Genomic DNA, 21,850 nt, shown 5'->3' on the forward strand with positions numbered 1-21,850 from the left:
GGTTCTTTAGCGCTCTTTCTCTCATTATAGCGCTTTTTTTGTGTTGCCATGGCGTTTGCTAAATAACCACTTCTGCTATTTTGGCGTACTCTTTCTACTTTTTAAGAGCGCTCTTTCTACCATTAGAGCGCTCTTTCATAGTGTCGACAGCGCGTTCGCTACATAAACAGCTACTTTTCGACAGTCGGGTACAGTTCCTCTCGCTATCCCCACACTTGCAGCTAGTCCCTCGGCTCGCACACTCGCGCTGTGTACCTGCACATGGCGACCTCGACGTCCGCGTCGGGGCCCGCGTGCTGGTCCAGCAGCCCCGCCGTGAAGTATGCATTAATGGTAGAAAAGCCGTTTTTCTACTATTTCTACCAAGAGCGCTCTTTCTACTATAAGAGCGCTCTTTCTATCTAAGGGTAGAAATATGCTCTTTCTACCATTAGAGCGCTTTTTCTACTATTTAAGAGCGCTCTTTCTACCAAAAGCGCTTTTTCTACCATTAGCGCTCTATCTACTATAAGAGCGCTCTTTCTACTATTTCTACCATTAGCGCTCTTTCTACCATTTGCGCTCTTTCTACCATTTCGATAGTCGGGTACAGTGTACAGTTCCTCTCGGGTGATTCTCCAAAAACGGCTCCAAAAGCATAATTTCTTTGGCGCATTTTTTTTTTCATGTTGTTTGAATATTATACCCCACATATTGTAGAGGCTTTAGACTTCTTTAGTTATCTCTTATTGGCCCTGAAATCTATCGAGCCGATTCAAAGTTACAGCGATTTTAAACAATTTTGGGCCAATGAAATTAGATTGGCACCAATGAAATTAGAAAACACACCAAAGAAATTATAAAAGGTCCCAAAAAAGTTAGTTTTAAGAACAAAGAAATTAGAAATTACTTTAAAGAAATTAGTTTTAACGTATAAATAGATTGCAAATAATACACAACAAAACTAAAAATCACGCATATCTTTATTTGTTTTTAACATAACTAATTACCTGATCACGTAAGGGTGCAGGGGTTCTCAACATCCGAATGAACCAATCGCCAACCTCACCTGCCCGTGGTGCACTCTGCTAAATAACAGACGAGGCTCTGGCGACCGGATGATGGTGGTATAACCATCCAAAAACAGCTACACCAAATCCCATAGGCCGGCGATGGGCAGCAACGTCACCGGTATGAAAAAGTGTAAAGAGGACGAGGACACGATAACCCTGGATTCCGGCCACATGTTCTACCATCAGGAGGGCGACCAACTGTCCCAAGGTGGCGTAGGATTCCTCGTCAACAAGACCCTTGTCAACAACGTAGTGGAGATCAGCAGTGTGTCAAATCGGGTAGCGTACCTAGTAATTAAACTAACCGAGAGGTATATATTCCTTGAAGGTCGTACAGGTATATGCACCAACCTCGGGACACTCTGACACAGAAGTCGAAGTAATATACGAGTATATCTCTAGGGCATCACGTGTACTGCTAGGACCCAATACACCGTTGTGGTGGGGGACTTCAACGCCAAAGTGGGAGTACAAGAATGCGACGAATCGAGGGTAGGACATCATGGCTTTGGTATCAGAAACCAGAGAGGGCAAATGCTTGTAGACTTCGTGGAAAGGGAGGGGCTTTCTTTCTGATTAATTATTTCTTTGAGAGTCGGCCCCAGAGGAAGTGGACATGGGCAAGCCCCGATGGTAGGACGAAAAACGAAAAAGACTTCATTATGACTGACAAGCGGCACATATTCAGAGATGTCCCAGTGATCAATAGGTTTAAAACTGGGAGTGATCACCGACTTCTCCGAGGCACTTTGAATATCAACTTCAAGCTGGAGAGGAGTTGTCTGGTGAAGTCGACCCTACATCCTACACTGCACCAAATTGGAGCTGTCAACACCAGCTTCTAGAGAGAACTACAGTTCTTCAGAAGGGTGACCAAACCCTTCTGAAGAACTATAGACCGATCTCGCTTTTAAGCCATGTATATGTCGCAGGCATCTGGTTTAATCTCCTGTTTGATTGAACCACTAGCCCGTTCATTGGATGGCGCTATTCAGTTGTATGACAAAAGGACAACTCGTCAAGTCGTTGATTGTAACGTTCGACGTCTTGACTGAACGTCATTCAGCGAAGTCGTTGAATGGGATATAGTATAGCAACTTTGTAATGTCTGCTTAGGGTGAACATGACCAGACAAGAGTCAACAAAAAGACTATGTTACAAAGCTCTTATCTCACAAATTAACTAAACAATAACAATAAACGTACCTTCATATTGTTGTTCATAATTATCCAGTTTCGCCACAATTTTTTCTTTGAAACTATCCGCCCGCGGCGTAATAATAGGTAAATCCATGTTGCCACACTATTTTAACACAAATAACGCACTTTAAAGCTAATTTATTTGCAAAAAACTAACAATATAGGTGCTTTTGTATCAGCTGTTAGCTGTTTGACGCCATATTTGTTTTGTTCACCACCTGACTGATTTTAAGTCAGCTAACTAGTTGGACGTTTTGTGACGCTTGTGCAATCAACGTTCGGCCTAGTCATACAACTAAGCAGCGTCATCCAATGAACGGGCTAGCGGTTCAATCAAACAGGAGATTAAACCAGATGCCTGCGACATATACAAGCTGTTCTCAAGGGTTATCATGAATGGTCTTGCCCAAAAGTTGGACGAGTTTCAGCACCCGGAGCAGGCTGGGTTTCAAAAAGGCTTTAGTACAATAGACCACATCCACACAGTAAGGTAGATTATACAGAAGACCGAAGAGTATAATCAGCCTCTGTATCTAGCCTTTGTGGACTATGAAAAAGCCTTCGACTACATCGAGACCTAAGCAGTTTTGGAATCCTTGCAGAGATGCCAAATTGACTGGCGCTATATCGAGGTGTTGAGGTGTCTGTACAATGCCGCTACTATGACTGTCCAAGTACAGGACCACAAGACAAGACCTATCCAACTGAAACATGGAGTGAGACAGGGGGATGTGATATCTCCGAAACTGTTTACCAATTCACTAGATGTCTTTAAGACGTTGGACTGGAAATGACATGGCATATGTATAAATGGCGAGTACATGTCACACCTCCGCTTCGCACGATATTTTTATTATGGCAGAATCTCTGCAGGAACTTAGCTGGATGCTAAGTGGCCTAAATGCTGCTTCCCGACGTGTAGGACTCGGTATGAACTTGGACAAGACGAAAGTCATGTACAATGCTCACATGAAACCGGAGCCGGTCGTCGTTGGTGAGGCAACAATCGAAGTTGTGCATGAATATGTCTACCTCGGGCAGACTATTCGGCTAGGCAGAAGCAACTTGGACAAGGAGGCTGCAAGGCGCATCCAACTGGGTTGGGCTGCATTCGGGAAACTTCGTCACATATTCTCCTCGTCCATTCCTCAGAGCCTGAAGACTAGCTAGCTAGAAGCTAGTGATGACGTTTGGTGCTGAGACGTGGAAACTGACGGTAGGACTGGTCCACCGATTTAAAGTCGCTCAGCGTGCTATGGCTCTCCATAGAAACCTGATGGATCGTATCAGAAATTAGGTTATCCGTCAGAGGACTAAGGTTACCAACATAGCTGTCAAAATATGAAACCGCAGCGTGGGACGCCCTCCTGCCCGCTGGACTGACGACCTTAGGCGGGTAGCCGGTAGTAGTTGGATGAGGAAGGCCGAGAACTGAGTGTTGTGGCGCTCCTTGGGAGAGGCCTATGTCCATTGGATGATTATTGGCTGATGATGATGATGAGAGAATTAACCATAATAGACATTGAATGCATAAAGTTAGCGTTATTAATGGTGTTTCATACTCAATACTAATTTCTTTGTATCAAAACTAATTTCGTTGGCGCAGAATGCCAAAGAAATCCAAAGAAATTATTGCCAACGAAATTAGAAATCATCACTTAAAAATTATTTTAACAGAAAGCTGATGTACAATTGGAACCTCTTAGTGACACGTGCATACTGTTTGAATAGACATACGTGGACAAAAATATGTATGCAACAAAAACAAATAATAGCATGAAAGTAACAATCGAAGAAATTAGGCACTTACCTGACCAAAACCCGTTATGGCGCAAAAAAAAAAATTTTTCGTCATACTCCGTAAACTTACGCTCCTCTACTCCTGGTCGAAGATAGTGGGGGACTGAAGGGTGAGGGACGCATGGTGATTATGTCCGGTGATCGTTTGAACGCGGAGTAGGAAGACGGTATCGTTACGCCAAAGAAGTTAGTTTTTTTTCTCGGACAAAATTGAATGCGTTATATTTTTGAAAACTAAACCTAAGAGTGAATAAAAACCTAATTTACAGTTACCATAATTATCTGTTATAATGGTAACATATAAATCATAAGCTTATTTTACTTTAAAAAGTGAGTTTTTCTTGACCTAAAAATAAAATCAAGTGAAGGACGCGCCAAAGAACTTATGATATTGAGTTTTAAAAAATCATTGTCGCTTTCTTTATAAATTTATGCATTACATTACTAATGTATAAAAACGGTAACAAGATACATTATTCAAAAAAAAATACATCCTGGTATAAAACTATCAATTTCATGTATTTTATGGCTTGGACATACCTAAATCGCGTCATTTGAGAATCACCCTCTCACTATTCCCACACTTGCAGCTAGTCCCTTGGCTTGTACCTGCACATGGCGACCTCGACGTCCGCGTCTTGGCCCGCGTGCTGGTCCAGCAGCCCCGCCGTGAAGTACGCGACGCTCTCGCCCGCGTACAGACACAGCATGGCGGCGGACACTCGCGCGCGGATGGTCGAGATGTCGGCTAGCGGCGCGCCTGTGGGTGGGGGGGGGTGTTATACAGGGTGTTGTTAAAGTGGTATAGTAAGAAAGGTGGTGGCGGTGTCTCGGAAGGTCATTGTGAGCAACTTATGTTTTACGATGCCATAACTGCTCATATTTTATTAGCTGATACGTTCGATTTCTATGCTATTCTACTAATATTAAAACGGCGAAAGTTTGTGGGTATGTGTGTAAGTTTGTTACTTCTTCAAGTCAAAACGCACGAACTTAGCAGACACCCTGGATTAACACATAGGCTTTTTATCCCAGTATACCCACGGGAAAACTTTATAAGGTGAAGCGAATCTCGCGGGAACAGCTAGTATAATAAATAATAAGTAGTAACCACAGACTTTTACTTAATCGCTTTTAGTGATAAGACCGCCTTTTTTAACCTATGTGTTTGTATATAAGCTTTGCAATTTCTTTCTTGTGTACAGATATTCTATTCTTTTACACTCACGAGCATTGAAAACGTTCCAGTAACATATATTATGAAACGGCAATGGCAGATAGAAATTTTCCATTGCTTGTGAGCCTACAATATCAGAAGCTGAATTGGCTGATAGGAAGACAGTCGCCTCTCTCACTCAACAACAAACTGCTGGTGTACAAGTGCACCATAAAGCCAATCTGGACTTACGGCATCCAACTCTGGGGATCTGCAAGCAACTCGAACCTGGAAATCCTACAACGCTTTCAGAATAAAGTACTCAGGGACATATCTGGTGCTACTTGGTATACCCGAAATGGTGAAATACACGAGTACCTGGGGATGCCCACAGTGAAAGAGGAAATATGCTCATACAGCTCCAAATATCAGGACAGGATACAGGGACATACCAACAAATTAGCGAGAGATCTACTGATGAGTGACCCCGAGGATACTCGACGGTTGAAGCGATGGCACATCCTGTCCCTCAGTGACAGAATCTAAGTGGAGATAAGCTGGAATTAGAAACCAAGGAGATGATGTTCACTGGACCATCACCCAAAACAACGAGGGATAATGAACATACAATCTGATGAAGACAGAATGTCCATGGCAGATGAGAAAGAGGACAAAAAAAAAAAAAAAAAATTGCTTGTGAGTGTATTAGTCAATGAAAACCACTCACCAGACATGAACCGCCCCCGCACATACTTTATAGAAGCAGTAATCGCCTGCTTCAGCGCACTGTAGCAGAGCACCCCGGAGTCGAGGCGGGACATGCCCATGGTGGTGGCCAGCGCCTGCTCCGTGATGTGGTCTAGCGGGATACCTGGAATCAGGAAATATACCGTTAGTAGGTATTCTTCGTCTACAGGTTAGCCTTTAGGGGTAGCGAACTAGAGATCCAGAAAATAAAAAGTACCTACTTAAATAAATAAATTATATGTTTAAAGATACAAACATTTAATAGAGACTTCAAACAAACATTCCTTCACATGTTCAATAAGATAAGTAGGTATCCAAGGTTATCCAATGTAAAGAGCTTTTTTTGAGGGATTTATAACCTCTTATATTAAAATATCGCAACTGCATTTGCAAACAACATGCTATAGATAATAAATACATAATATTTAGGATCGCCTACATTTTAATGTTGACTCAAATAATATAGACTGAATGGATAAACCAAACCATATATTGATGTAGAATGGTCATGACACCACCATCCAGTGAAACCCATAGTTAAACAATATCTTTAACTTAAACATGCTAAGAAGTACTCATAAAAAAGTATAAAACAAACCTGGAGTATCTCTGAACGTGACAATGTCCTGGTTGATAGTGACACCTTCGGTGTTGGGCAAAACCAGGAACGCTTTGAACCTGGACGCTTCAAGAGCACACAGCACTAGTTTGTACTCCTGATGTGATACGCATTCCTTCTCGCCATTTATACGCCAGGTGCCTGGAATAGGAAAAAAGTTTCATTGTCATAATTGTCAATTATGTCATTCCTAATCAGAGAGTGGCATGAAAGTGGCTACTTCATTGACTTATGCCCAACTGCACCAAAGAATGGCACCCTCGCGCTAGCCCTAAAATCTGATATAACAGTCATAAGACTCATAATTTGTTTGAATTGGGGCCAGCTTGCGGGTGTCAATTTTCATTCCTATTCTTCCTTTTCAAATCATCGTGCTACCTCAAATGACGTATCATCAGTTCCTTATTATTAATACATTCCACACACCCCTGGGCAGTCAACAATTGATGCTAATTTTATATGGCTAATGTTTTATAATGGTGACTAGTACCCTGGGATAGTTCTACGGTCCAGCTTTGTCACCAACATAGTTTTAAGTAACATAATTATAATAAAAACAATGACAAACAAAACCAAGGAACATCTAACTTAAGTTATAACAATCATTATCATTTATTAATGTGAGTTATAGCAACTTTCCTAAATGTGGCCACATAGCTTTTGCTTCCTAGTGTACAAAGGTCCAGAATGTACAACTCTGACATTTACTTAAAATGAATGAATATGATAAAGAACATTTAACATCTTTTACTTTAGAAATGTTATGTTTTTGTAAATGCAATAAAATACAGGATAAGATTTACCTTTCCCATCTTGAGATGCTGTGGTCCTGAAATCAGGCTGAGCTATTCTGGTTGATATAGTTTCTCTAATGCACAAAGATATCAAATTATTGCCAGACGTGAGATCAGGCAACAAACTTTGGTATTCATCGGGTTTCAAACCCTGTTTTAACGCTTCCAGTCCAACCCAATGCTCACTCAGGATCTTTGCAACATTTAAATCTGTTGAAATAGTTTCTAAATAGCGAATCCTTTCTGTCACATTCATGGCTAAGCCGCCATTCGTAAGATTTACAGGAGCAGCATACATTGAAGTATCTCTTAGTACATTTTGTCTGTCTTTTTCAGTTTTTTCTTTGTCTGAAAAGACTTTGTCAATTCTACTGACTATTTTCTCTGTAGCTTCGTACTCTTCTTTGTTCAGGACTTCGGGATAAGCCAATAAATCTCGGTTGAATTTAGATAGAAATACACTCTTCATAAACGGTTCAATAGCGGGCTTTCGACGTTCTGTGCGCTCTAGAACTTTCAGGTCTTCAAAGTCGAACTTCTCTTCTTGTACTTTGGGTTGTGTGGCTCCTCTGGATTCATTATTTACAGAAGAAAATCGGAATTTCCTGTAAAAACTTTGGCCGACGTTGGAGCGACTTATGGGACAAATTGCACGAGTTATGTTCATGGTGACCGCCGAGGAATACACAAAATGTAACAACTTATTGGTAGAGGTAACTGGATGTAGCTTTTATAAATTTGAAACCAATACAAAGAAATATTTTCATTTATTTTTCATTTACAGCATTGAGGTTAGAATTCTGGTTTCTGGTAGGTATTTATTTTGACAGTTGACATGACTTGACAGATGATTACAATGTTACCATAAGAAAAAGACCAGAAGGCTGATTTTAGATTGCAGCGTTTTAAATGTACTACTTTATTAAAAAAGAAATAAATTAATTTAGTTAATTGACACGTCTATAATTAAGAACTGACGTTACTAGTGTTAGTTAAAATAACTTAAATCCGGAATAAATCAAAAACAAATCATAAAAGTAAAATCTAGTCGTAGGAAATATAATATACTTATTATAACCTAGCAACCCCATTTATATTTTCCGCTAGTGATGGGAATTTTCATTTTTCACTTCAACAATGAAAATAATTTTGCTGAAGTTAATAAGTAGGTAGGTATAACGATATCAGATAAAGAAACAATAAAAAAAATGGCTACGGGACTCATGCTATGTCGCCGTATTAGGTGGCCTTTTACGTACTTCCATTTATAAATGCATCTGTGGCCTAGTAGTAAAAGTCAACTTCATGAGTTTCATGACCCACGGGTGTCCCAGGTTCGATACCCAGATGCATCCATCTATGTTTCTAAATTATAGTGGTTCCACGTTTGATTAGGAGATAGAAAGCTGATCACTTGATATCCGAAGCAATAAAACGATCCATGCTATCGGAACGTCATGTAAAGCAGTCGGTTTTGCGCCTAGCTCTCTCCAGTCGTATCAGTGAATGGGGCAGATGCTATTGGGTCAAGAGAGTTATGGCTATGAGGAAATTATAAAGATGATTTGAAGTTACCAATGTGTTTTGATAATAGGCCACGATTAAAATTTATATTTAAACTAAGTAAAATGTGTACTCAGTATTCACACCTACTTACCTACCTATGGAGGTACACTATCTGAAGGATATATTTCATCAATAAGTAATAGTGTTTTTTTATACAATCTAACCATCCCTTAAATTAAATAAATCACACAAGCCATAACGCGCAAATGTCACAATGTCGGCACATCCCTTAGATTTCTGAGGGGTGGCATTTTACTCACAGCCTGACTAAGAATTCAGACAAGGTATTTCCACCCTTCCAACGCAGTATTCATGGTTGCTTTTCATTTGGGGTGAATTCAAGAGGTCTTCCTTTACATAGCTATAAATATGAGTATGAAATAATCAGTACGATTCTCGCCCCGTCGTGAAAGCTCGTTTTTTTCATGAAAAATCTAGTCGTGACCTCAAAAATATCGGATTTAGTGCTAATTTCTCTCATTAACGTGTTTCTAAACCATAAAATCGTGTGTTCATAGTGATTTTTGATGATTTTTTACAGTGTTTACAAGTGTATTGAAGAATGCTTTTGATAAAAAATCTTGTCAGTGTAAGCAAACACTCTGTGAATGCTACAGAAATATCATAATGATAGAGTGTAAGGAATGTCACCAAACACCGATTTGATGGTATGTCTTGTCTTTCCCTGTTCACCCTATTTTTCTATCTTTTTCTCTTCATATCGTTAAAATTTTAACGTCTAATTAGTACCAATTAAAATTCGATCCTATTTTAATTGGCTCGAATGGGTAATGATAATTTTGGATCATCTGGGAATTTGATTATAAATATGTTTTACTTATTAAACATTTAATAAGTAAGTAAATCATTAATAATGTACCTAGGTGTATTAGAGGTGTATTAGTTCACAAGTTACTTATTTACCACATCTCAACGTAATCTGTCATTCCTTCGTTAAGTACTAGGTAAGTTAGAAAAACCTAACCCTAACTTTTACCTAGTAGATATTATCTACCTAGTTCCTAAGTGTTTGGGTAGTTAGGTAGGTACTTACTTATATTTTATAATTCCACACTTTACGCAAATAAATAAAAGTAGGTAGTTAAGTAAGGTGCATCACTAAGTAAATGGCTTTACGCTTTTCCTTGTTATAGGAGAGACTTTATCATCGTCCGAGGTAAATAAAACACGGTAGCAATTTTTTTTAAATACATAGGTTACTTACTAAGCCGAAACCAGCATGTGCAGCATGTTATATCTAAGCCCGAAACTGAAATCAGAATTTCAAAATTCGTGAAAAAAATAAACATTTTCCATAGAAACTTAGTTGGTCACGCGACTTTTTACTATGGTGAATGATTTTTCTTTTTGCAACAACCTGTATAAGATACGATTTCTAAGTAAAAAGCAATCGAAAATACTTACCTCAGTCAGTACTTACCTAGCTAAAGTTTCCAAAATTGTATACATTCTGTTACCTCAGAGGTAAAGTTTGACTTTAAAAATTAGGTACATTGTAAACTTTTTTTGAGTCTCTTTTTTACACTTAGGTATGTGATAGACGCGATCTCAATAGAGTATTCTATTCTCTATTCTCTGTGGGGGTGTCAGTACCTGCATCTGGCTCTCTCGAATGGAACCTTTGTGCATAACCCCAAGGTCTAAACTGCCTTCCTAAGCTTGGACCATTTCCCACCACGCTGGTCCACTGCGGGTTGGTGGGTTCACATATCTAGATGTGCTAAATCTAGTTATGCAGGTTTCCTCACGATGTTTTCCTTCACCGTAAGAGCGATGGTATACATTGTACTTAAATTCAGAAAAGAACTCATTGGTACATGTCAGCGCCGGATTCGAACCCGCATCTCTGGCGTGAGAAGCGGGCGCTTACCCGACTGACTACCACTGCTCTAATAGAGTAAAAAAAGAGACAAAAAGGGCTTATTACTATTTACCTCTGAGGTACAGCATTGTATTGTCGTAACTCTACCTGTGTGAAGAGTGAGCAGGTTTTCAAAATTAGCGAATTACTTAATTTTTGTCAGTCATCATCATCATCATCATCAGCCAATAATCATCCACTGCTGGACATAGGCCTCTCCCAAGGAGCGCCACAACACTCGGTCCTCGGCCTTCCTCATCCATCCACTAACCGCCACCTGCCTAAGGTCGTCAGTCCAGCGGGCAGGAGGGCGTCCCACGCTGCGTTTGCCTGTTCGTGGTCTCCACTCGAGAACTCGTCTACCCCAACGGTTATCGGTTCTTCGGCAGATATGACCAGCCCACTGCCACTTCAGCTTGCATATTTTGACAGCTATGTCGGTAACCTTAGTCCTCTGACGGATAACCTCATTTCTGATACGATCCATCAGAGAAACCCCAAGCATAGCTTTGACAGTAGGTATGGATAAAAAGGGTCCAAAACTGTTATCAATTGCTATTGCTATACTCGTACGTACTGTACGACTGGATTTTATTTCAACAGTGTGATTGTTTTATATTATGTAAGTACTGTTTATTAATAACTATTACGCATAAGCTCGACATACCTAACTTATAGTAATGACCCCACCACCATCAATACCGAATATCCTACACCTACTATTAAACTCTGTCAATATAAATCTTTTTTTAATTTGTCACGACAGCAAAATTTTGTTTTTTTTGTGGAGTGGAAATTAAAAGAAAAATTCACACTGCTTCTCAAAAGAGGATGGGCACAAATCTATGGAAGCTGGGATCACCACCAATAGAAATGAGTGATACCTACGTCGTTGAAAAGTTATTTTTTGCATAATATATGAATAACGGAAGCGCTAGTCCTGATTTACTGTCCAATTAGAATAATCGTACTTTTAATATTTTTTTTTTTAGTTTTAGTATTTTATTTCTGTAATTTTAATGTTTTTGTTATTTTTTACATTCATTTTGAATTTTTATAACAAATGATCTATTCTATTCCTAGATATGCAGGTTTCCTCACGATGTTTTCCTTCACCGTTAGAGCGATGGTATACATTGTACTTAAATTCAAAGAAGTCATTGGTACATGTCAGCGCCGGGATTCGAACCCGCATCTCATAATCATAATAATCATTTATTCATTGCAACTATGTTGATCTACACACACGCACTCACGCCTTGTACTAATGTACTCCCTTGCGGGGTAGGCAGAGGTGCATTGCTGCACCCACTTTTCGCCAGAGTGTTGTTAGTCCCAATGTAATAGGGGGCGGGCCTATTGCCATTTTACGGGCACATCCAAGACCCGAGAACAAATATCTGTGTTTAAACAAATATCTGCCCCAGCCGGGAATCGAACCCGGGACCATCGGCTCAGTAGTCAGGGTCACTAACCACTACGCCATTCGGTCGTCTATGTTGATCTCTGGCGTGAGAAGCGGGCGCTTAACCGACTGAGCTACCACCGGTCATCTTGCTACCTAAAAAGTAATGTGTTTGCTCATTATAAATATGAAGATCATAAATAATACAACCCTGAACACCTGCTACGATGATATTAAACGATAAATTGTTTTTCAAAGTTATTGGAAATCAAGGCTGTTTCTTCAGGCTGTCGCTATAACATAACTGGCATGTATCTAAGTAGGTACTTAGTGAAATGTCGAAAAGTGAAAATGGTGGATAAAAATGACATTTCAATTTAGGTAATAGGTATGGTAATAAAGATAGAAAAACGAGTACTACTGTACTTATGGTAATAAATTATATTTTATTCTAGGCAACTTATAACATACGGATTCTCTACGATATCTGTATATCTTTGTTAGAAATCATTAGGTCATAATTATTATTTCTATCTTTGGAACGAGTACAAATAATCATAAATTCATAATACTTTGTAAGGAAGCCAAGATACTCAAGATAGTACTATAATCTATCCTCATCTCATGATTAACCCTTTTCATCGCTACCGTTATTTAATAAATTAAAAAGTTGCCTTCGACTTTAAGAAAGAATACAATTTACAAAGCCAAATCGATGACTCCCGACCGAGGCACGGTACCTATAACATATTTCATAAGGGCAGCGTAGGTAATTTGATACCGCCCTCACTTCTAAGGCATCCGACAACAGACTACCACGCGCCGAAAACGAATGTCCCGGTTCGATAAAAATTACTGGGAGTAGGGTATATAAATTAACTAGCTGTTCCCGCGAGCTTCGCTTCGCCTTGAAAAGTTTTCCCGTGGGAATTCCAGGATAATAGCCTATGTTCTTTCTCAGGGTCTAGACCATATGTATACCAAATTTCATTCAAATCCGTTTAGTAGTTTTGGCGTGAAATAGTAACAGGCAGACAGACAGACACAGTTTACTTTCGCATTTATAATATTAGGTTTAGGATGAATGGCTGAAAGACTTGTAGATTTAGAACTTCTTATCATGACGTGTGAACTATGAACCCAACCAAACGCAGCAGCTTTTGGACCATCGTGGTGGGAAATGATCTGCAAATGGTCCACGCTTAGGCAGGCAGGCTAAGGCCATAAGGTAAGGGATTTACGCATAAATGTTACATTCGAGAGAGCCAGGCACTTAGGGGTTTAAGTGCACAGTTCTCACAGTGAATAGAATAGAATTTGATACTAAATGGTAACTAGGTATTACATCTATGTACTAACGAATTTCTTATAGTTACTAGTATTATATTATTATAACTGTCAGTGTCACACCTGAGAACTTAAGCGGAGCATTAAGATTAGTTGAAAAAAGCAAAGTTATGTTTAGTGTCTATAAGTATATTTAGTTTCCTACCTAACTTGTTTCTTTTCAGTCTTTTGTCGATGACAAACAAAGGTCTCCCGTCACCGTGGTGAAATGATTCGCTTGTCAGATTAGCCTCAGTGGTTTCGGAACCATCTGTATAATAAAATAAAATAAATAGTATTATAATAAATAATAAATAGTATTATACAGGATGTCTCACGGTAAAGCCATAATGAAAGAGCTATCTTCAGTATTTTGCGGTACTGGAGGTACTTCCCTTTCAAGTCGCCTTAGGACACCCAACCCATATCCACATATCCACCTATCCATAGACACGACAAACACAAAACAAGAAGACAACACAACAAAACTCGTCACAAAAGTCACAACATGACAAAAAAAACCACTCAACCCCACCTCAACTGGGGAAGCAGACTCGCTTAACAAAACTGCAGTTTTGCATGCAATCCGACGACGAAAGTTCTAAAGGCGTCCTCACAAAGGGCCAGTGCACACATGCAGTCTTTTGTAAACTATCTGAGCGCTTCTAGGGACGGGCGCGCGTTATTATTCTGAGGGGCCGGGTATTCGCCGGACTTCCGTTATTCTGTGACGATTTATGGTGGCAGTTTTAGGCGGGATTTTAAAAGTTTGCACTGCATGAAAGCTTTTATAAATATAGGTACCTAAGTAGAATCTAATGTAACATACTAATAATTAATTATTCAAGTCCCAATAGTAAAAGGTAACGTAACAAACAAAAGTTTCTATTTAGAAAATAAATGTCTTTTCTAATTTTTTCCGCACCATCCTAAACTGCGTAAAGCGCAATACTCCTTATTTAGAATGACCTGAAGCCAAATAGGTTGAACTAACGAAGTAGCTTTGTGCAAAATGCACGGTAACCGATTCTCCAAACGATGTTTGTGAGGTAATCAAGGTACCTAATCAGTGAATTTATCAATTTGAGAGTCTATTGGACCGTACCTGATTTTACAGTTGTATCTGACCGCGGGTGCATCCAACTATACCCCATCCAAGATAACGAGATAAATGAACTTGTTCAAAAAAATTTGAAAACTCCGATTCTAACTGCTTTTCTCGTTGTCGACCAACTGACGCCATAACTGCGCTTACGAGTGAAAAGGACAGATATAATAATCTCGCGCTATCTACAGCTACGTACTGGACGTGGCTCTCTCGAGTGGAACCTTTGTACATATCCCCTAACTTCAGCTCAGCCAGCCTAGCTCCCGAGTAAACTGGAGCAGCAAGCCTGGTTGAGATAGGCGCTCTTTACGTCCAAGAATAGATTATCTCGTTTCTGTAGTACATATAGACATACTAAAACTATTTCATAAGTCCAAAAGACAAACACCATAACTCCTGCAAAGCCTTCGCCCACCACTATCCTACCGGGTGCGCCATTATGTCGTGCGCGTATTATAAATATTAATGAGTGAGCGAACCCTCTTACGACGGGCGTGAATATATGCTCGCGATGTTGGGCCTAAACGCCTGTGTATTGTCGGGGGGAAAGCTGAATGGGGGATAGTAAGGGAGGTTAGCTTTGTTTGTAAATATAATCATGTGGTTTATTCTCAATAATATAAAAGGCTAAGTTTTAAGGACCCCGACCCCCTGACTGAGTTAGAATGAGATCTAAAACACACATGATTTGTTTATTGTCGTTAGAAATATTATTGAAGAAATCGCTTTAAGCGATAAGACCGCCATTTGTACATATGTGTTAGATTAAGTTTTGTATTGTTGTCCATATTTTTGTGTGCAAATAAAGAATATCTTATCTTATATTATCTTATTGTCGAATAACCAAGTTCAGGTCCATGTAGGCTTGGTCCATTATGACAATAATTCTATGATTTGGTCTTAAATATTTGTAGAATATTATTAAAAAGATGGCTCAAGAGTTTCTTGCCTCCGTTCTTCTCCTAAGACAGAAAGAGCCCCCCCTTTTCCGAACGGAGAGTAGTTTGTAAAAATTTACGTTCATAAGAAAATTTTATATTTATACGATGAATAAAAATATTTGACTTTGACTTTATTTCATTATTAAATAATAAACGACACGTTTGCGGTTTACGCCACTATAACGTAAAGGTCGGATGAGGATTTAACAGTCGATATTATTCCGGGAATGTTAGCTCTTCCCCGGCTAATGGACCGAGGCCCCGGAACCTCGCTTTATTATATTGTGTTCTTGGATTAACACCTTAGAATACGCAGATAATATACAGGCTGTTGCAAAAAGCGTATACTAAGCCGAAACCAGCATGTGCAGCGACTTTTTACTATGGAGAATGTTTTGTTTTCTTGGCGAATTCTGACATTCACATTGCATTTCCGGGCTTAGATATAACATGCTGCTCATGCTGGTTTCGGCTTAGTATTGCAACACACTGTATATCTACACAGAGACATAGCTAGATCCAGATATTTATTAACATCCAGACCCGAGAACCAAATATCTATGTTTATACAAATATCTTTCCGGCCGGGAATCGAGCCCGGGACCATCGGCATAGTACTATATCACAATTATGAATAACAGTATAATAAGAATAAATATGTGTAGTGTAGTAATAAATTGTGATTATTTAGGTATATATAATTATTATTTTTATACCTAAATATGTATTATATTACATCTTTACATTATAATATTTATAACTTATAATCTACTTATTCTTCTCATGTATGCATTTTATATGTATTTCGAAACAATAAGTTGAATTATGTAGGTATAGTTTTTCAGTTATGTTCATATTTAAATTTAAGATTTAAAATATAAAATAAAATTGCACAGTGTGCATTTTTGTTACTATGCTGTTCATGAAGGAAAATTTGTAATTGGCCTTACTATATAACGATGTAATAGATTATAAGACTTTTGTTTACGCTGTAAATTTTCTTAATAAATAAATAAATAAAGTTAGGGTCGTCTTTAACTTTTTACACAGATACACTGGCCAAAATTGAAAGACCTATTTTTTCGCTAACATATCCAAATGGCGTGTAGTAGGCTAGCTAATAGCACTGGGCTGGCCACGTAGCCCGCAGAACCGACGACCGCTGGAGTAGAAAGGTTGTGGAGTGGAGACCCCGTGTCGGCAAATGGCGTGTCGGTCGCCCCCCAACCCGTTGGTCTGATGATCTGCGGAAGGTAGCGGGAAGCCGCTGGATGCAGATGGCTGGTGACCGTTTGGGGTGGCGATCGTTAGGAGAGGCCTATGTACAACAGTGGACTATAGAAGGCTGAGAGAGAGAGAGGCTAGCTAAACTTTCCCAATCGTATGCAGATTTTTTGCAGGGCCGAGTATTTGGCACAGTTTTGTGCCGCATACATGGAGCAGCCAAAAATGTTATTTATTAGTAAAGTTAGTTTGTTAGTTACCTAGCCAATAATAGTAATAAAGGTTACAATTGGCCGGACGTTGTGAATATCCATGTGATTCAAATAAAGGTGAAGTATTATTCTATTCTATTCTATTCTATTCTCTGTGGGGGTGTAAGTACCTGCACCTGGCTCACTCGAGTGGAACTTTTGTGCATATCCCCAAGGTCTAAACTGCCTTCAAAGAACTCATTGGTGCATGCCAGCGCCGGGATTCGAACCCGCATCTCTGGTGTGACAAGCGGGCGCTTACCCGACTGAGCTACCACCGCTCCGCACTATTATTTTTAATAAACTTTGTTAATAAAACGGGTGTCTCGCTTGCAAGTCACCTATGACTAAACCTTTGGGCATTACTGGGGATCTGAAAGAAAAGAAAAACTACCATCCTCACTGCCTACCTGTAAGTAAATCCGGCCTGCCCTGATCAAAGTTTTTTTTACCACAAACTCAATGGAAAAGTTGCTATTAAATCTTTTCTACTTACTTCCCTAAGCATTATATACATTTTTAATCAAGTTACATAAAGTTTTCAAAGTCTGGTGATTATCTCTAAAGCTGTTAAAATGTGGGTAACTTTTAAGTTGCTTAGTAAAGGTGAGTCAGTGTTTCTTGTTCGATATTATTTTATTCATCTTATTTTTTGCTGCTAAACAAATTTAGGTCAGACAGTTAGAATTTTCCTGTGTATTTGTGTGATTTTATCTATCTTGGCAATCATAAAACCTCGGGTACTTTTATTCACCACTAGCTGTCCCCGCGAGCTTCGCTTCGCCTAAAAAAATCCCGTGGGGATTCCGGGATAAAAGGTAGCCTATGTTATTTCTCAGGGTTTAGAACATTTGTGTATGCCAAATTTCATTCCAATCCCTTCAGTAGTTTTGGCGTGAAACAGACAGACAAACCGACAGAGTTACTTTCGCATTTATATTATTAGATAGGTTTGAAATTCATACTGTTCTTTTGTCGTATCCCTGGTGGGAACGATTTTTTTTCCACTTCATTGCAGTATAGCTAGTAGAAAGTCACCCACCCTTTCGAATCAATTTTGGCACTTGACTTTCAACGGATTCGAGGGTAAAAATTTCTATTATTATTATTATTAAACATTTATTTCCAGATATATCATCCATAGTAAATTAGTAAAACATGTCAAATAAAATTGTTAGTCAAAATATAAAAATCATAAGTACATGCAAAAATTAAATTAAATCAGATCAGAAATAATAAATAAATATACTTCAATGTCATTTTAAATGTGAAATAAATTGGATTAAATAATATGAAATAATAAATTGAATAAATTAATTGAATTAACAAATAAATAGTTAAGTACATTCATTTCTTATTTCGGTCAAGGTGTACACCTACGCAATGCCTCACAATTGGACTATCCATCCTATCCGCCAACACACTGAGGATAGCATTCGAGCTGCTCCGCGTACGTGATAGTAAGGAGGCTGCTCGCTTACGCATGACGGCAAAGAAGTCATCCACTCTGGCTTCAGCGAACATACCTGATGCGGAGCAGAATCTCGGCAGCCCCAACACGATCCTCAGTGCGTTATTGTACTGGACGCGCAGCGCGCTGTAGGCCCGGCGCGTGTAGTTGACCCACAGGCTGCACGTGTAGAAGGACTGACAGTACGCTCGGAACAAGGTCAGCTTGACTTGTCGAGTACAGCGTGCAAACCGGCGAGCCAGCATGTTGCACCTGACCGCCAGCGCCCTGCGCTCCCGCTCCATGTCCAGGTCGTCTACGAGCGTCTCCGTGACCACGTGACCCAGGTACTTGAACTCGGTGACTCTGTTTAACTCTACTCCTCCTAAGTAGACTGAAGGAACCAGTCTCTTTTTTATATTTGGAGCCTGAAACACTAACAGTTCACTTTTTTTAGTATTGTACCTAAGTCCGTGTGTTTCCGCATACGACTCGCAGACTGCCAGAAGCCTCGTGAGACCGTTGATCGATGGGCTCAGCAGCACCATGTCATCTGCATAGCTTATGTTATTGATCATAACGCCATCTATTGAGCAACCAACTTTGGTGCTGCTGAGCTCACCTATCAGATCATTCATGTACAGGTTAAACAATTTAGGGGAAGACAAACCCCCCTGTCTTACCCCACTATGCATGGCCAAATTGAATTTGACCATTTTGTTAGAATTTTACAGTAAAATTGTATGTAAAAGTTCAGTAGCGCGAGTCGGTTTTCCCACTTCTACTGTGGATTAGTCTGTGTCCGATCGGTATGAGGGCGTTTGACCCTTACTTTAGAAGCAGTTTCAGACGACCGGATGGCGCAGCGGTTAGCAAAGCTGACTCTTGTGCCGAAGGTCCCGGGTTCGATTCCCGGCCCGGGCAGATATTTGTTTAAACACAGATATTTGTTCTCGGGTCTTGGATGTGCCCGTAAAATGGCAATAGGCCCGCCCCTTATTACATTGGGACTAACATAAACACTAACGAAAAGTGGGTGCAGCAATGCTCCTCTGCCTACCCCGCAAGGGGGTACATTAGTACAAGGCGTGAGTGCGTGTTTTTTTTATTTTTTTTACTGAGTCTTTCGCATATTTGGGTAATTCTACAATACGGATTAAAAAAATAAATAAAAACTTAGGTAATCAACTTTTACACATATTGAAGTAGATATTTAGCTTTTACATAATAATGATGGGAACATTAAATATAAAAAAATCGGAGATTACACGGCAGTATTTTAGGAAAAAATATGAACTGTTAGTTTTATTCAATAGACACGAGTGACTATGAAGTCGACATGAGTGATACAATCCATGTTTTTTATCATTCACAACGTTATTCTATAATATTATTCTCATTACATATAAACCCTAATAATGTTTTTGTCTATTAAAAATATATTTTGAAAAAAGTTTAAAAAATAATATTTAATATGTCGACATAAGTGACTTCACTAATGTCAATTTTTTTTAATGGTGGAAATTTAGGTTTTATTAGGTGTCCACAAAATAAATATGAGTCAGGGTCATCGGAATCATCTTGAATGAAAATAATACTTTATTTGGGACTATTATACAAATATTTTATTTTTATTTAGATCTATAATCTTATAATATTATATGATATAATATAATATAATATGTGGGTTGACTGGTAGAAAATGCTTGTAGCATTAAGTTCACCCTTTGTACACTTATTTTTATATTTGTGCAATAAAGGATTAAATAAATAAATAAATAATCTCATCATGGCTTTTCTCATCCTTGTCTTTTCCTTAGCACATTCTGTGATAGTATGAATTACGATATCCGATAATGTAGCGCGCGTATAAGCGCGTATGCTGAAGATACGCGCTTATACGCTTGATAAAACCGCTCTAACGTGTCATTCATTAGGTTTAAATTCGCTTCGCTTCGCCTTAAAAAGTTTTCTCGTGGGAATTCCGGGATAAAAAGTAGCCTATGTTCTTTCTCAGGGTCTAGACCATATGTATACCAAATTTCATTCAAATCCGTTCTGTAGTTTTGGCGTGAAAGAGTAACAGATAGACAGACGAAGGTGACTGACTGTAGGGGTACTTAATTAAGTAACAAAAGTTGCTAGTAATACAATAATAATAAAAGTTTTGAATTACGAGTTGTGTCACTATTTTTCGCATGGAAAAAATATGAACTGTTAGTTTTATTCAATAGTCGAAGTCGACATGAGTGATACAATTCATGTTTTTTATCATTCACAACGTTATTCTATAATATTATTCTCATTACATATAAACCATAATAATGTTTTGGTCTATTGAAATTATATTTTGAAAAAAGTTTATATGTCGACATAAGTGACTTCACTAATGTCAATTTTTTTTGATGGTGGAAATTTAGGTTTTATTAGGTGTCCACAAAATAAATATGAATCATTGTCATCGGAATCATCTTAAATGAAAATAATACTTTATTTGGGACTATTATACAAATATTTTATTTTTATTTAGATCTATAATCTAATAATATAATATAATATAATATGTGGGTTGACTGGTAGAAAATGCTTGTAGCATTAAGTCCACCCTTTGTACACTTATTTTTATATTTGTGCAATAAAGGATTAAATAAATAAATAAATAATCTCATCATCGCTTTTCTCATCCTTGTCTTTTCCTTAGCACATTTTGTGATATTATGAATTACGAAATCCGATGATGTAGCGCGCGTATAAGCGCGTATGCTGAAGATACGCTAGTCTGAAACCGCTCTAACGTGTCATTCATTAGTTTTAAATTCGCTTCGCTTCGCCTTAAAAAGTTTTCTCGTGGGAATTCCGGGATAAAAAGTAGCCTATGTTCTTTCTCAGGGTCTAGACCATATGTATACCAAATTTAATTCAAATCCGTTCTGTAGTTTTGGCGTGAAAGAGTAACAGATAGACAGACGAAGGTGACTGACTGTAGGGGTACTTAATTAAGTAACAAAAGTTGCTAGTAATACAATAATAATAAAAGTTTAGAATGACGAGTTGTGTCACTATTTTTCGCATGTGCGCTTTAACGTAGTACCTGTACCTATACTGTACAGTTCTCTTGTTAGCTCCACAGTCTTTAGTTGATAGGGTCTTGATGTAAACCTAACTGGATTTTTGATACTTCTATTAACTTTCATAGTCGTAATTAAATTATAATGATAGATTGATATAGGTATGCGATCGCACGCTAGCGTGGTGATATGAGTACTGAGTTGAATTACAATAAAGTAAGTAATTGCTGACGCGGCAAACATGTACGGTTGGTTCCGTACA

At 38.7% G+C, this 21,850-nt stretch overlaps 2 protein-coding genes across 3 annotated transcripts in view; one reads left to right on the top strand and one right to left on the bottom strand.

Annotated features, from left to right (window-relative positions):
* The window catches only part of LOC105387456 (complex I assembly factor ACAD9, mitochondrial), a 17,210-nt gene extending 9,014 nt beyond the window's left edge, over positions 1 to 8,196 (bottom strand). Inside the window, exons 1-4 of one of the 2 annotated variants that reach the window (XM_048629967.1) lie at positions 7,377 to 8,195; positions 6,553 to 6,714; positions 5,935 to 6,078; positions 4,661 to 4,811 (exon numbers count right to left, since the gene is read on the bottom strand). In XM_048629967.1, the coding sequence (XP_048485924.1) occupies positions 4,661 to 4,811; positions 5,935 to 6,078; positions 6,553 to 6,714; positions 7,377 to 8,034 (1,115 nt within the window). In that variant the 5' untranslated portion in view covers positions 8,035 to 8,195. Of the gene's footprint in view, positions 1 to 4,660; positions 4,812 to 5,934; positions 6,079 to 6,552; positions 6,715 to 7,376 lie in introns of both variants that reach the window. The other variant, XM_048629966.1, reaches the window with a different exon arrangement.
* Positions 8,197 to 9,337: 1,141 nt separating this feature from the next.
* LOC105390423 (glutamate receptor ionotropic, kainate 2) overlaps positions 9,338 to 21,850 on the top strand; it is a 54,819-nt gene continuing 42,306 nt past the window's right edge. Inside the window, exon 1 of the mRNA XM_048629974.1 lies at positions 9,338 to 9,601. The gene's annotated coding sequence lies outside the window, so the exon portion shown is untranslated. The remainder of the gene's footprint in view (positions 9,602 to 21,850) is intronic.

The sequence above is a fragment of the Plutella xylostella genome, chromosome 24 (genome assembly GCF_932276165.1).
Source record: "Plutella xylostella chromosome 24, ilPluXylo3.1, whole genome shotgun sequence".
Lineage (NCBI taxonomy): Eukaryota > Metazoa > Arthropoda > Insecta > Lepidoptera > Plutellidae > Plutella > Plutella xylostella.